Raw genomic sequence first — 17,355 nt, forward strand, 5'->3', positions numbered from 1 at the left:
GTTGGCGCAGGATAGAGCAGGGTTTAGGGCTCTTGTGCATAGGGTCGCTATGAGTCGGAAACGACTCGACGGCACATAACAACAACAACAACAATTCTTTCTTATCTTATTGGTCATTTGATCAGTCATAGAGTTGAGAGGTACTTGTACCTCTTGCTATGTTACTGATGCCTCTTCCTGAAATATTCATCTGTTCTTTTATCAAGGATTTCTGGTGTTCCTGATAGTGGATTTGTTTCTAACAGGTGAAAGACTCTTTACCCTGAGAAGCCTAGGCAGTACAGTCAAACATGCACTCAGGAAACAGCTAGCAATATGTACAACACATTATGGTGGTGATAATGAATCACTTCCATGAGTGACATAACAAATGCAAAATGAAAATTAGTGGTAGGATAAACTATGCTAACAGAAGAAGTAAAAGATGTCTTTTATTTACAATTTGATTATGGTGTCACTGAGCATTTGCAGAATGGGAGAAAATCAAATGGGATAGTGTCCTGAGAAAGTGATTATTATTAGATTATTAGTGATTAATATTATTATTATAATGTTGGGTCCCTTCTTCACTGAAATAATTGTTGAGTTTTTCCTGTCTTTCCAGACTCTTGATTGGAAGCCAAAGTGTTAAAATTAGTTTTCTGAACCAGAGAGAAATGCTCATACCTGACAGTATCTCAAATCACACATATCCTGTGTGTGAATTGTCCTTTACAGTGGTGTTGGCCTAGCTCTCTGCAAACGCCTACTCACAGAAGATGACGAGCTTCACCTATGCTTGGCGTGCAGGAATGTGGGGAAAGCGGAGGCTGTCCGATCCGATCTGCTGGCCTCTCACCCCACAGCCGAGGTCACCATTGTGCAGGTAGATGTTAGCAACGTGCAGTCTGTGTTCCGGGCCTCCAGGGAGCTCAAACAAAGGTATGCATCTTGTGGGGAAGCAATGGTTTGTTTCTTTTATGTGATTTTGTAGCATGACAGTTAATATATTAACAAAGGATAAGAAATCCTAAAAGACAGTGTAAGAAATTATGCTGAAGAAATCTGTATGAGTGAATCCATTACTTCCCAATACCACATTCTTGCTCATGACCATGATAATGTCTTACATTTCTTTGGTGTTTATGAATATACTTTGATACATGATATTCATGTAGATCCTTTGATGTCTCAATACAGTTTTAACTTTCTTCAATGTAACAACTTCATTAGGTAGCTTGACTCTTACCAAGTGAAGTAGCTGAGACCGAGATACAGAGATTTAACTGTGAAGACCATTTGACTTTACTGACTAGATTGAACTTTACATTGATTGCATTGTTCCTATAGCCCAGATCTTCTCTCCAAATTTTTAGAGATCTGCCCCTAGGCTAATAAAAAATATTATCAATTATATAGTAATTGACATAAAGTAAACCCATAGTGGTTTAATGAATTCTCATTTATAGCAGCCTTTCTTGGATTTCTTTAAGGGAGGAGGGGGACTGTCAATTTTTCTCCTTTGGAATTGTTTTTGGATTTGCACTGCTGAACTTTTTACTAGCCATCTGGTCTGATACTTTTTACATATACAGTAACTCCACCAGGACTTCTTAATTGGCATATAGTAGGCATTTGGAAAATAGTTGGTGTACAAAAGAATAGGAACTTTGAATGTATGTATAAATCCCTTGAAAATGTGCACAGAATTGCTTATATTTGTACAGTACACTTTTTATGGGGAGATCTCTTTGATTGTTTTAAATTCCCAGACTAATTAATGAGCAGAAAAAAAGTTAAGAACTTCGAACTATTACACTTTCCCCTTGAGCCATCTAGAATCATTAACATTTAAGTATTGTTGTAATTGAGGTCCTTAAGAAACAATGGGCTGAATTCTTTGCAGAGTAAAAGGAAGCACAGTAGAAACAAAGATCCTGTATCTTGTAAAAGCATTTTCTCAAGAATGCTTTGTCTGAATTTTATTTATATTAACTGATATAGTTATTTGCATCTCTCTATTCCAAATGCACAAGCCAAAGTTAGTTTTTTGTACCGCAGCTTCTCTTGTTGCCCCCTTAGCCTTTTTGGAAATGTTTTTTCTCTCTCCTCTACAACTGAGCTAGGATTTTAGGTCACATCAGCCTTCTGAAAGAACTGAGCAGGTTATCTAGGTTCAAATTTAATATTGGCTATGAATAATGTATTCCACATTCCCTATTGTTGTTGTTATGTGCTGATGAGTTGACTACAACTCATAGTGACCCTCTGCACAATAGCTCTGAACCCTGCCCTATCCTGAGCCAATTTTACTGTCTCTGACACACCTACCTTCATTACCCTAGTTACTGTGTCAATCCATCTCATCTGGGGTCTTCCTCTCCTGTGCTGTCCCTTGACCCTTCCAAGTATGAGATCCTTTTCTAAAGACTGATCCCTCCTGACTACATGTCCAAAGTATGCCGGATGGAGCTTCATAATCCTTGCCTCCAAAGAATGGCTTGGTTTTACCCTCTCCAGGACAGATCTGTTGTTCTTCTGGTGGTCCATGGCAACCTCAATCCTCTTCTCCACAGCTCCACAGCACCACAACTCAAAGGCTTCAGTTGTTCTTCTGTCATCATTGTCCCGCTTTCTGATGCATAGCAAGTAACTGTAAAGACCATGGCCTGGTTCAGGTGCACGTAGTCTCTAGACTGACATGCTTGCTCTCCAGCATTCTGGAGAGGTCTCCAACAGCAGATTTTCCTAATGCAACTCAAAAACCCTAAGCAAAATAGAGTACATTCCCTACTCCACCATAAATTACATCTTCCAAGACTATGAAACTGTTCAGAAAACTCTGGTATGTACAATGCTAAGAATCATAGAATTAAGAGAAAAGTTATATTTTAAGCCATATTTGCAGACATTCTTCCACTAAATCTTTTTCACCAGCTGGACTTTCTACCTATTTTGTATAGATGTAGTTATGATTTTTGATTGGAAGGCAAGAACTTCCATTTCTCAGGTCATAATAGGCCATTCTAATACATTTGACTTTTAACATTGATATTCATTACTCACCAAGATTTAATATAATAACTGTATGTAACATATATTTAAATGAGTGAGGCTAGTAGGTAGAAGAGAATGCTACAATACTGAGTTGCCCCAGCAAACTGCAGTCAATGTTTAGTAAAGCTCTGAACTGTTTATTTAATCCCCTGAATAGCTCTTTGAGATGTTGTTGTTGTTGATTGCCATCCACTCGAGTATGACTCATAGTGACCTTATGAACAAAAGGCTTAAAGCCCCTCTACAACTATCGACATTTATCAAAGTTCATAGGGTTTCCAGAGGTATGTTCTTTAGGAAGCGGGTGCCTCTCCTGCTTCTAATAATAGTTATAAAGATATTCTTAAATTTAAAGTAGGTGCATATGTCTAGGTATGCACGATATACTTGCTTATGTCAGGAGTCTTACACTTAATAGCCCAAGGAGATATTTTTGGGTTGGAAAGTAACTTAGGTCTAACGAAAGAATCCAGTTGGCCAGAGCAGTTCTCTCAGCATACATCTGTAATATTCTGAGCCACTAAAAACCTACACTAAAGTTGTTAAGACATTAACTCTGACTTACTGTGTCTTCAGTGTGTTAGAATAGAACTATGCTCCATCAGGGTTTCAATGATGGATTCTTTGGAAGTTGATTGCCAGGCCTTTTGGATTGTTGGTTTGTTTTGTTTCTGAAGTACCATTGGGTGAGTTTAAACCACCAACCTTTTGAGTAGCAGCTGCACTTGTTCCCCATTTGCGTCACCCTGGGACTCCTTTCAGTTCTCTTAAGCACTGCTGTTGAGTTGTTGCCAGCCCTACAGGATAGAATAGAGCCACCACCATAGGTTTTCAAGACTGAAATCTTTATGGAATCAGACTTCCAGATCTTTTTCTTGAGGAACGGTTTTTGGGATTGAACTGCTGACCTTTGGGCTAGCAGCTGAGGGTTCCTTCAGTCTGTTAACTCATGGCCCTTGAGTTGGAACAGACTCATTGCTGATCCGCTAGTGGATTTTCAGAGGCTGTAAATCACATGGGAGGAGATGGCCCATCTTTCTCTCACATAGCTGCTGGTGGATTTGAAGTGGCAGAGAGACATGGTCTTTGGGTTAGAAGAGCAGCTGCCTATGAACTATACCACCAGAGCTCATTAAATATGTATCTATGAAAACAAATAAAGAAACAGTTTTATCAAAAAATAGAGCAATTTTGGCAACAATCTTTGAAAGTATGAACTGATATTTTACTAAAACCAGATTTTAATTTCATGTCTTAGTATAATTCCTACTCTTTGCTGAGCATGACTTCTTTAATCCTAGTCAAATATATTACTACTATTAATGAAAACTTGCAAACTAAGTAATGGAAAAACCAACAATGGGTGAACTCTTTGTGGTACAGTCTTTGTGGTACTAACATAGATGGCCTGATGGTATCAATGTCAGCATTGTGAACACTGCACTTAATAATTAACATGATTTGATGGTAAATTATTTTTAGGATTAAAAAGAAATATGTGATTGTACTATGTGTTGGTAACCACGTTTTTATTTCAAGGTCCATATTAGCAACTATTGCCTCTTTTATCCGGAGGACAGAGAGAACAGTGGGATACATAATATTCTAGAAGATATTCTAAATAATCAAAGTGTCTGCCAGAATCCTGAGAACAGAATTAAACTTTGTTTTAAAGAGTACACAAAGATGAAGGCTTAGAGTCACTTAAAAAGGAAAAAAAAGATATAAAAATGCAAAAGGGAATAGTTCACAGCGTGTACCTCCCCACCCCATGACAAGTGGTCTTAAAGAAACATACCAGGAGCATTTTACACCTATTCAGTGTTTCAGTCTTATTATTTGCTTGTGAGTTTCCATCATATTCTGATACATAACTCTTGCCCATGTGCTTTAAAGGTTTCCATAGAGCTCTCCTGCTTTAAGAGATCTTCTGGCATTTGGGTTCCTGCATTTAAAAGATAAAAGATCAGATAAATGACAACTGTGGATGCACTTTATTTTCAGCTAGAGGAAGGCAGAAATTAAAGCAAAAAAAGAAACCTTAGTAAGATCAGAAGGAGAGCAGGTTTAATAGGCAGAGAGTTGTTAGAACACCTAATATGAAGGACAAAATTAGAAGACTTAACTTCAAAGTCCATTATGGTTCCCCAAATTCTGTTTAAAGCCATTCTTGAGAAAACAAAAAATATTGCTCAAATATTTACCCTGGCTAAACAAAAATCATTGAGAAATGTGTATTGTAATACTGATATGTCATATTTTTATTCCCTTTACTGTGTGTATCTTTTTGGGGTTTTTTTTTTTTTTTTGCACTTTCATGTTGGATATCATCAAGTCGAGTAAATTTTCGAATAATATCATTTGCAAACAAAATACTGCTGCGTATCATTCAGAAATGACTAGAACAGTACATGGAGTACTGCCAGATGTTCAAGCTGTTTTAGATGAGGCCATAGTACCAGGGATATCACTGCTGATGTCACATGGATCCTGGCTGAGAGCAAAAAATACCAAAAGAATGTCTGCTTGTGTTTTATTTGACTATGCAAAGGCATTTGAAAGTTATGGCTAACATTGAGAAGAATAGAAATTCCAGAACTCTTATTATGCCTGTGCAGAACTTGTACCTAGACTGAGAGGCTATTGGGTGAACTGAGCAAAGGAACTTGACATTAAGAAAGATGTGCAACAAGGTTGTATTTTTTTCTCCATATATTTAATCTGTATCCTGAACAAATTATTTGAGAAGTTGGACCCTATGAAGAAGAATGTAGCATCGAGATTGGAGGAAGATTCATCAATAACTTTCATTAAACCCTTTTATAGACCTTCATTATTCTAGTCACCCTGGAGATACTCACAGTCTTGTCTTGGTGTTTTCCATGCAGGTTTCAGAGGTTAGACTGTGTGTATCTAAATGCTGGAATCATGCCTAATCCACAGCTGAATATCAGAGCATTTTTTTCTGGCCTCTTTTCAAGGTAACGTCCATAATTGTTTGGAGGGGAGGTCGTCACTTTTGTTATTAATTTGGCTGCATTGGTTCTGACTCAATGAAACAACAACAAATATGTCCGTTAGTAAGAACATTTCAGAATTAGGCAGAGTTCTCTGTGAAGCCTCAATACCAGAAAGGCTGCCTTCAATGACAGTGTATGTCTCTGTGTGGTGTATAATCTCTTCAGTATCTTCACTTACAGAAACTGTAAAAATACCATACACTTGTCTTCTGCTTTTTCAGAAAAGTGATTCATATGTTCTCCACAGCTGAAGGACTGCTGACCCAGAAAGATACCGTCACAGCTGATGGACTCCAGGAGGTGTTTGAAACCAATGTCTTTGGCCACTTTATTCTGGTAAAAACATTTTGGGATTAATAAGCCAAGATTTAGTGTTATAATTGTAAAGGTTTTAATGAAGGGTTGCTGTGCCATTTTGATGAGCCCATTCATTTGTGGCTAGCATTGTATCTTTGATAAAGACAAAATCCATTGAAAAATGAGGAAGAGATAAACTCTTTAGCAAATGGTACTGGCAAACTAGGTATCTATTTGCAGTAAATGGAAATAAGGTCTTTATCTCATCCACATAAAAAAAAACAACAACCTGAAGACCTAGGTGAAATCAAAAACTTTTGGGGCAAATTCGCAACAATGGACTTGAGCATGATGGAATTCGTGATGGTGGCACACGATAGGACAAGGATCTGTTGTTTATAAGGTCACTATACGTTGTAGTTGACTCAACAAGCTATTTGATAATAGACTATCAAATATAGTTGAAGATGCATAATCAGCAGAAGATAAGCTAGATGTTTGAGACTTCCTAAAAATTAAATCATTATGTGCAGCAAAAAATTTCTCCAAAAGAGTTAAAGAGAACCTACAGATTGGGGGTGGGGGGAATGTTTGACAGTTACATATCTGACAAGAAACTCATCTCTCCAATTTATAGAAAACTTCAGCACCTCGAAAAGGAAAAAAACAACCCAAACAACTGTTACTTTACCAAAGAAGACGATGAGTCCACAAACACATGTAGGAATGCTCATGATCACAGGCTATTCACTCACTCACTCATTGCTGTTGAGTAAATTCAGACTCATAGTTGCCTTTCCTTTGAGTTTTCAACCCTGTAAATTGCATAGAAGGAGACTGCCTTATCTTTCTTCTGTGAAGTGGCTGTTAGATTCAAGTTACCAAAGAAGCATGCATGGCCTTTGGATTAGTAGTGCAGCTCTGTACTATGCCCCAGAGCTCCCGCAGGAGTTTTTCTTGTTATTAGGGGCTGTCTAGTTGACTCAACATCCTCATGTACAGTAAAGCTAAACCTTGCCCAATTCTAAGCCATCTTTAAGACCTCTGATATGCTAGAGCCCACTGTTACAGGCACTGTCTCAGTCTGTGTTGTTGAAGGCCCTCTCTTTCTCTGACTCTCCATATTTCCCAGCAGGATGTCTTTTTCCAGTGACTGGTCCCTCCTAACAGCATGCCCGAAGTATATGAGATGGTGTTTTACAATCCTTGCATCTTCACTTCATCCCAGACAGACTTGTTTGTTCTTGTGGAAGCCATGGGATAGGCAGTGCTCTTAATTAGTTATCGGGTGAAAATAGAAATAACAAGGAGATACCATCTCACCCTAGCAACAAAAAACAAATGCTAGCAAGAGTGTGGAAAGATTGAAACTGTCATACACTGCTGGTGGAAGTATAAAACGGTACAACCACTCTGGAAAGCAATTTGATGCTTCCTGAGAAAGCTAAGAGTAGAAAGCATTTGATCTACAAATCTCACTAAGAGATTTATCCCAAAGAAATATGTGCTGCAATCTAAACTGACATTTACACACCCATGTTAATTAGAGTAACAAGTCAATGGAAACAACTCAGGAGTCTATCAGTGGATAGTCACTGTGTGAAGATTCCCACAGTAGAGTATTCTGCACTACTCAATGATAAAGAATTTGTGAAACACCATACAGTATGAATCAATCTAGAGGAAATGATGTTGAGTGACATAAGTCAGTCACAAAAAGGAAAGTTATGGCATAAGCCCACTATTATAAAATAGTAAGACAAAATTTACACACAGATGGAATAATTCTTAGCAGATTAACAGAGATAAGAAAGGAGTAAAAAAAATAGTAAATTGATAACATCTGGTAAAGGGAAAGACATTATACAAGAATGGATTGATCTGAAATTGTAATTAATTATATTACATTGATAAATTATAATTATAAAACAAAATGTTGTTATGTGCCATCGAGTCGTTTGCGACTTATAGCGACCCTATGCACAACAGCCCTAAACCCTGCTCTATCCTGCGCCAACCACACTGCCTCTGACACACCTATCCCGATTACCCCAGTCACTGAATCAATCCATCTCATAGAGGGTCTTCCCCTCCTGCGCTGTCCCTCCACCCTCCCAAGCATGATGTCCCTCTCCAAGGACCCATCCCTCCTGGCATCATGTCCAAAGTATGTCAGACGAAGCCCCAGAATCCTTGCCTCCAAGGAGTAGCTTGGTTTAATCCTCTCCAAGATGAATCTGTTTGTTTTCCTGGCAGTCCATGGTACATTCAGTACTCTTCTCCAGCACCACAGCTCAAAGGCATCAACTCTCCTTCTGTCCTCTCTAGTCATTGTCCAACTCTCTGATGCATAACAAGCGATTGCAAAGACCATGGCCTGTATCAGGTGCACCTTAGTCTCCAGAGAGACACCATTGCTCCTGAGTACTGTAGAGAGGTCCCTAACAGCAGACTTTCCCATCATGATATGCTGTACATGAATTAAAAATCAATATGATTTATACTTAGGCTCAAATAAAAAAAGAAAAGAAATAAATGAGAAAAGAGCAATGCCTAGAACTGAGGAATGCATACTGATCCTTTTCTAGGTAGTCTTTGGTACTGATTTTGCCACCAGTAGAATGAGGTAGCAGGTAATTCATTGTTGACACTCCATAGTTAACATTTCATTAGAATTATTCCTCATTTTCTTTGCATCCACACTTAATACATTGTAATTCCAGGGATGGGTACAAAATCAAGCCTGATCTGCAACTTATCTAGCTTGTTCTGTGCCATTACCTGAGGCTCATGGCATTCAGACAGCACTAATATGTAGATTAAGTAATGATCAATTGTGATGACAGTTGCTTGTAAGTCTTTGTTGATGATGAAATTTTTGCTGATAACTGGGTTTGCCTACATAAACTCTGAACTTTCTTAAATGTATGCTGCTGATTTACTTCACATTAACCCTAGTTTCCCACAAATTGATGATTTTATATTAATAATATTTATTTACAATAAATTAAGCTACTTTCAATTATGAGATAAATATTTAGTGCTTATGTTGGACAATTTCCAGTATTTTTTTTTATTGAGAGGGAAAACCCAGGCATTAGTATGTATTACATAGTACAACAAACATTGATTGCCAGTATTGAGAGGGAATTGGAGTCCTTGAGTATCAAGTGTGTAGGGGAAATTCTCATATCATTCTGTCTTTTGCGTTCTTTTTAAAAATAATAGGCAGCATTCCTTCAACAATTAAAGTTAATTGAAATATAAAATGAAGATTAGGTTGAATTTTATCCATTTATTAACACTTAACAGATTCAGTATCTTATATTCTTATTCTATTTCCCTGTTTGTTTTGAATTATTAAATTAGTTTATAATTACAGAAGTGTAACAGTTGTACGAAGACGAAGATTCATCAACAACCTGCGTTATGCAGATGACACAATGCTGCTTGCTGAAACTGAAGTGCTTGCTGCAGAAGGTTAAGGACTGCAGCTTTTAATATGGATTGAAGCTCAGTATCAAGAAAACAAAGATTCGCACCATTGGGCCAATTGGCAGCATCAGTATGGATGGTGAAGAGGTTGAGATAGTTACCAGTTTTTGTTGACTCACATTCTTGGTACCAGAAGCCAGGAAATCAAGAGATGAATTGTATTGGGAAACCCAGCTGTCAGGGACCTCTCCAGAGTAGTGAAGAGTAATGACATCAGGCTGGAGACTAAGGTGCACCTAATCTGGGCCATAGTCTTCACAATTGTGTGCTGTGCATCAGAGAGTTGGACAGTGACTAGAGATGACTGAAAGAGAATTGATGCCTTTGAGCTGTGATGCTGCAGAAGAGTGTTAAATATACCATGGACTGCTAGGAGAACAAACAAGTTTGTCCTGGAGAGGGTAAAACGGGGCTGCTCCTTGGAGGCAAGGATTCTGAAGCTTCGTCTGACATACTTTGGACATGTTACAAGGACGGAACAGTCCTAAGAGAGGATCACGTTTAGGAGAGTGGAGGGACAGCACAGGAGAGAAAGACCCTCGAGATGGATCGATTCAATGATTGGGGTAATGGGAGTAGGCGTGTCAGAGACAGTGAGGTTGACACAGGATAGAATAGGGTGTAGGGCTCTTGTACATAGGGTCATTATGAGTCGCTTGATAACACATAACAACAACATTTAATTGTGCTTATTTAAAATCTGTACCTAGAGAAAGAAGCTGTTGTTTGAGCAAGGGAACAATGGGTAGTTTAAAATAAAGGAAGGGTGTGTCAAGAATATATCCTTTTTCAATACCTAGTCAGTCTGTATGCTGAAAAAAATGATACTGGACTCTATAAAGAGGTATGTGGCATCAGGACCAGAGGAAGACTCATCTACCGTCTGCATTATGCAAATAATATAACCTTGCTCGCTCAAAGTGAAGAGGACTTGAAATGCTTGCTGTAGAGGATCAAAGACTTTGGTATAGATTACATCTCAACATCAAGCTAACAAAGGTCCTCACCACTGGACCAATAGGCGACATCATGATAGATGGAGAAAAGATAGAAGTTGTCAGTGATTTCATTGATCAACAGTCAATACTCTTGGTACCAGTTGTCAGAAGTTAGAGACTATTTCATTGAGCAAATCTGTTGTCAGGGACAGCTCTATAATACTGAAGAGCAATGATGTCAGTTTAAAGACCAAGGAGTGCCTGATTCAGGCCTTGGGCTTTTCAATCAGTTGCTACACATCTGACTGTTGAATAAGGACAACTGAGGAATTGATGCCTTTGGGTTGTGCGTTGGAGAAGAGTACTGAATATGGCATGGACTGCCAAAACAACCAACAAGTTGCTTTTGGAAAAAGTGCAGCCAGAGTCCTCCATAAAGGCAAAAATGACAAGGCTTCATCAGTCATACTTTGGACATATTGCTAGGAGAGGCTTTTCCTTGGAAAAGGATATATTGCTTGGAAAGGTAGAGGGTCAGTGACAGAAAAATATTCCCCACCAGATAGATTGCCCTGGTGACTGCAGCAGTGCACTCAAGTGAGTCAGGGATGATGAGGATGGCAGAGGCTAGAACAGGGGACAGGGGTGTTGCTCATGGGGTCACTATGAGTTGTACTTGACTCAATGACACCTGACAAGAATAGCAACAATAATTACTTCATAATGGTACTGGTCTGTTAATTTTTTTTAATAATACTTTTTAAAAGCTATGTTTTTAAGAAAATAAAATAATCTGTTTAACTTTGAGGAGTGGCAGTGGAATGGCAGCGGAGAGTTTTGGCTCTGGCTACAGTTATCATAGGAGTGCTGGCAGCACTTTTTTGTCTTTGTGTAGGTGGTTCAAACCCTCCAAGTTCTCCCTACGGGCAAAGATGTGGCAATCTGCTTCTGTAAATATTGCAGCTTTGGAAGCACTCTGGGGTAATGCTGCTATTTCCTGTAGGGTTTATCCTATGAGTTGCATTTGTCTCCTTGTAAACAGGACCTAAATAAATTCTTTGACAGTCTTCCTGAGCGATTTGCATATAAATCTTTGTTTGTTTACTGAGTAATTTATTTGCATCCAAATGGATTTATGTTATTGATTTTACATTTTAATTTGTAAATGTACTTTATTATTTGCTCAGTGTGGACCAGTTTTAGCTGACTCTTGGGTATTTCCTGCCTCAGTCCTAGAATCAGCCATTAGCTGTGTCTCTAAAGAGTGCTGGATTGCTTTGATTGGAGAATAATGTTAGAAACCAAGATATAAGTACTATGAGCACTCATTGCTATTGAGATATCCGTTGCTAATAGACCCTCTTCACCAGCAGTACAAGGCTGTATATATGTATATTAGTCCATGTATGTATATCATCTAAAGTATTTTTTTTATGTAACCATCTTTACCTGTCTTAAGCTAAATATGATTTCCTACTGATATCCTCAACTGTAATACTTTGCCATGTGGATCATGCTAGCATATTCCTACTCATCTTTCACCTCTGTGAAAATGATGGCAGAGGCATCTGACCTCCGCTAGTATCATAAGCAGGAGAGAGAAACATCAACAGAAAGCTGATTCCTATTAAGAGGAAATCAGATCCGCCTTCACTCTCCCATCTTATACCATCTGTCTCTCCAGTGGCACTCTGGACTTCCCCCTAGGTTTGATTATTCATTGCAATGGCTACCTGGGACTCAAAAACACCTTATTTGCTTAGTCCTAACCAGTCATTCTGAGGGAGTTGGAAGACCATGGTTGGAAAGGTCACAGGAAAACAATGTATTACATCACGACCTCACTCCTACATCTCTTTAATTGTTCAATTCCAGTATGCAAGTATAGGGTGTTTCAAAAGTTATCTAGTACCTTTTATTTTTAATAAATTTTTTTATTCTGTGATTTTAAGAAAAGTTTACAGAAAAGTTAGATTTTCATTTATTTATTGTTGCACATTTAACCCCCTCTCCTTCACTTCCTCCTCCCCCAGTTCACTTTTTAAAATTTTTTTTTTTATCTCTCACTCAGTTTCGGGAACTGGAACCACTCCTCTGTCATAGTGAACATTCCTCTCAGCTCATCTGGACGTCTTCTCGCAGTGCAAACAAATCTAATTTCAGCCTTGAGGACTTTCAGCACAGAAAAGGCCAGGAACCGTACAGCTCTTCCAAATATGCCACTGACCTGTTGAGTGTGGCTTTGAATAGGAACTTCAACCAACGGGTAAGTCCTGTCCTAGTGATGTGGAAATTTCAGAGCTGTAGTTTCTATGATTTCCTAACAGCATGGCTAGCCTCAGTAGCTACCAGCTATTGAAGTTTTGTGCTCTGCTATACATAGGGTTTTCGAAGGCCTGTTATATTTCGGAAGTAGATGGCCAATCCTTTTTCCTAGTCTGTCTTAATTTAGATGCTTAGCGTTAAAACAATATCTGACAGAAAAGCATTTTTACCTAGTAGATGAAAGACACTTCCCTTACAGAAATAACCAGTACATTCACTGTCTCCCCCACCACCAATCACATGTGTCTTATCTCTTCCCTTTCCCTGCTATATCCTCATTCCTTACATACCTGGCTACCTGGTCAAACCCTCCCTTCCCCAAGCCACCTCTTAATATGATCACAAGTCACTTATGTAATGCCTTGCTCCACACACTACTACTGGTCTCTCATCCTGTTTTCTATCTCTGTGTCAGTCTAGAGACAAAGGTGCACCTACCAGGCCATGGTTTTCTCAATTACTTGTTATGCTTCAGAGAGCTAGACAGTGACTAAAGATGACAGAAGAAGAATAGGTGTCTTCGAGTCGTGGAGCAAGAAGAATAGGTGTCTTCGAGTCGTGGAGCTGCAGAAGAGTCTTGAACATAGCATGAACTGCCAAGAAAACAAATTGGTCCATCTTAGAGAGGGTGAAACCAGGTCTTTCCTTGGCGGCTAGTATTTTGAAGCTCCGTCTCACTTACTTTGGGCATGTGGCTGGGAGAGACCAGTCCTTAGAGCAGGACATCATGCTCAGAAGAGTGGAGGTTCAGGAGGAGAGGGAGACCTTGGACGAGATGGATTGATACAATATCTGGTGCAATGGGGGTTGTTGTGTTGGAATTAGTGAGACTGGCTCAGGACAGGGAAGAGCTGTACATAGGGTCATTATATATCACAGGCAACTCAACAGCATATAACACCATCAGACTATATTGTTTGTTTGTTTGTTTTTAATTTAAGCCCCTTGTTTAGAGTCAACAAGATCTTGTGGAGGGCCTTTATGTAACAACCTACTTTTAAATATAAAGGAATATTCTTCTAAGTGGTACAGCATTCTTCTGTCAATTTGCTGTACTGAGGTAACCTGGGGTTGCTGTGATGCTGAACCTTGTGCCATTGGGGTGTCAAATGCAAGACTAGTTACCCATGGTGGACAGTGTTTGGTTGAGCTCCCAGTTTAAGACAGGTTTGGAAGCGGGAGTTATATCCACTTCCTAAACAACATGCCTCTGGAAACTCTATGAACTTTGAGAAACGATGATAGTTATAGAAAAGTTTTAGGTCTTTTGTTCATAGGGTCACTATGAGTTGTGCTCAGCATGACAGCAACAACAATGAAGTTTACAGTGTGCAATTTTTTCTTGAATGGGATTCCTGTGACGTCAAAATAAAATATAAATGGGATTAACAGATTGGTGTATGGAAATTTTAGTGCAGCATGATTATCTTCTAACCTTTTGTGTAGTTCCTTTACTATTCTGTGACTCTTCAGAAGTCATAAATTATGCAATAGAGTGACACTAATATCAATAACAATAGCTACTAATTAACTATCTACTATGTTTCAAGTTCTATATGCCATTTAACACCTCTCCATAACACCTGGAGGTAAATCTGTGTCTTCATTTTCAGATGAAGACAGTGAATAAAGTTCAGAGATGTTAATTTGCTCAAGGCCACATAGTCTAAACTGTAGAGTTCAGAGTTGAGTCTGTTTTCTGTAAAAACTGTGAACATGAGGGTTGAAGTGTTTAGTCTCCTCTTCTCTTTATAAGGAAAAGAATCTCCATCAACAGCATCAATACCAGTCCAAAGCCAGATCTTACAGGTTGGTACAAGAGAAGGAGACCCTGAATGAGATGTTTTGACACAGTGAATATGGCAATAGGGTCAAATGGGTCAGAGATTGTAAGATTGGCTCAGGGTAGGGCAGGGTTCAGAGTTGTTCATTGGGTAGCTGTGAGTTTTAGTCACACATAACAATAACCATATTTAGGTCAGAGAGAAATAGGGAATGACTGAGAAATACTCTCTTTGGTCTTGAATTAGCCATTGAAATCTAAACTTTATCAATGATCCAGACCTAGTTTATTCTAGAGTGGAGATATTTATCAGTTGCAACAGTCTGGCTCTTGGAATCATGCTTCTGAAAACAGGGAGGGATAAAAAAATAGAAACTAAGGATAGAGCCTTTAGAGCTTGCCTTGAATCCTGGCACATTGTTTCATGTCTCTGTGCCTCTGTTTTCTTATTTGAAAGATAAAGATATTAGTATTGCTTCATGCTAAGAATGTGCATGTGTGTATGTATTTGAGTGTGTGAGCGTGAATGTGTAAGTTTGTGTGCCTGCATACATCTGCGGGTTTGCATAGACATGAGAAAATGTGTGGGGTTTGTGGGTATGTGAATGTATGCATATATAAATTACTGTATATACCGTATGTGTGTTGGTATGTGTGCATATAGAGTATGTGTGTGCGCGTGCGCATGCTTATTAGCAATTATTACTAGAGCTTAAGCTCAGTTGATTGAGCCTCATTCTGAAGGTTTTTTTCAGATGTCTATAACCTTGTATAATTCATTTCTGGTATTCTGGAAACTCCCTTTGACTGGATAAAGTCAGAGTAGATTAGCTTCTCTTTTCACGTTAAAAAAAAAGCTCTGTGTTTTAATTAAGGCTCAGTTGCCAAATGAGGTTCAGGATTTTATCTTTTATGGAAAACAGGGGTTTAATTATTTCTCTATGTTGTTGTTAGGTGATATCAAGTTGAGTATGCCTCATAGTGACCCTATAAACAGCTGATCTGAACTTTGTTTTATCCTGTGCCATCCGCATCATTTCTGACACACTCATACCCATTGCAGTAGTCATTGTGTTATTCCATCTGCTTGAGGGTTTCCTATCTTTCGCTGACTCTCCACCTTTCCAAGAATGATGTCCTTCTCCTAACAACTTGCCTAAAATATGTGAGATGAAGCTTTACCAGCTTTGCCTCCAAGGAACACTCTGGCTACACTTTTTCCCAAAGACATATCTGTTTGTTCTCTTGGCAGTCCATGGGATATGGAATGTTCAATACTCTTCTCCAACACCACAGCTCAAAGACATCAGTTCTTCTATTATCATCCTTACTCATTTTCTATCTCTCAGATACATAGAAAGTAATTGAAAAGACATCGCCTGGGCTCTGTTATAGTTCTCCACTTATGGTTTCTTTGTAAAGAAAGCAGAAACCAGGAGAGACCAACAGGAGGAGATTCCTTTTGAAGCCTCATATTACAAGAAATGTCATGTTCTCTCTAGCCTAGTTGGTGGATTTTAGCTAGAAATACGCAGGGACACCCGATTATTCCCTATAACTAAATCTGTGGCAGAATTGCAGCCTTGAATAAGATTGTCTTTGTGTTTAATTTGCTTGTTCATTGTCTTAAAGTTGTATATGGTAGAACTCTTACATTTTAGTTCACAGATTTCCTTCATTAGGACTGAATAATCCCCAGAATAAGAAATTTTCCTCAAATACCTTTGGAGTAAAATATTAGTTTTTTTGGAAGGAGATTTAGATCTGTATTGATAAAGAGTTTGGGCTCTTGAGTTTTTAGAGGACTCTTGACAAATCATGGTATCCTCAGAGATTGGGTGGTCTGTGTTGGGCATCTCCCAGCCGATGGAGTGCTGAAGAAAGAAAGAAAGAATATCTGCTTCTTTTACTAGAGACGCTGCCTGTCCTTTGACTATATTACAATTCTACTTCTTAATTTCTTTTTTTAAAATGAAAAAAATAATAAGATTAAGGGCAATATGAGTTAAAATAATAGTAAAAAATTAAACTAAGTAATTTAATAAAGCAAATCTTTGTAGTTTAGAGACTACCAAAGAACTCATGGCCTTTTTTATTAGAATAAAAAATTTATGTTAACTGGCTTTTTGTCTATAAGACAGAACAATCTAAAAGGATAAATCCAGCTCTTTGTGCCTCTCTGATGCCTAGAGCTTCAGGGAAAAAGACAGATGCCTTAGGTTTTGATGGCAAGGACTGTACTATGTACATCTTAAGTGTTCATTCTTGATAAATTGATCTCTAATTTAGCTGATTCCTTGGAAAATCAAAAGTAAATGGGGCTCTACTTTTCTGTTGTAGCTTCAAGCTTCATTGTTCATGCTGTTCATATGGCAAGCTTCTCAACAGCAGAGCGTTTGTTTTACTAATAATTGTTATATTTAGTTCTTAGTATATGATTCAAAATTGATCTACCTGGCTT

The 17,355-nt window shown here is 38.4% G+C and overlaps 1 protein-coding gene across 1 annotated transcript in view; it reads left to right on the top strand.

Annotated features, from left to right (window-relative positions):
- Positions 1 to 17,355, top strand: part of HSD17B7 (hydroxysteroid (17-beta) dehydrogenase 7) — a 38,110-nt gene that overhangs the window by 3,817 nt on the left and 16,938 nt on the right. Inside the window, exons 2-5 of the mRNA XM_006887439.1 lie at positions 718 to 921; positions 5,925 to 6,017; positions 6,278 to 6,392; positions 12,858 to 13,052. Coding sequence (XP_006887501.1) covers positions 718 to 921; positions 5,925 to 6,017; positions 6,278 to 6,392; positions 12,858 to 13,052 — 607 coding nt within the window. The remainder of the gene's footprint in view (positions 1 to 717; positions 922 to 5,924; positions 6,018 to 6,277; positions 6,393 to 12,857; positions 13,053 to 17,355) is intronic.

This window comes from Elephantulus edwardii, unplaced genomic scaffold (genome assembly GCF_000299155.1).
Source record: "Elephantulus edwardii isolate Elephantulus edwardi_28Jun2011 unplaced genomic scaffold, EleEdw1.0 scaffold00057, whole genome shotgun sequence".
Lineage (NCBI taxonomy): Eukaryota > Metazoa > Chordata > Mammalia > Macroscelidea > Macroscelididae > Elephantulus > Elephantulus edwardii.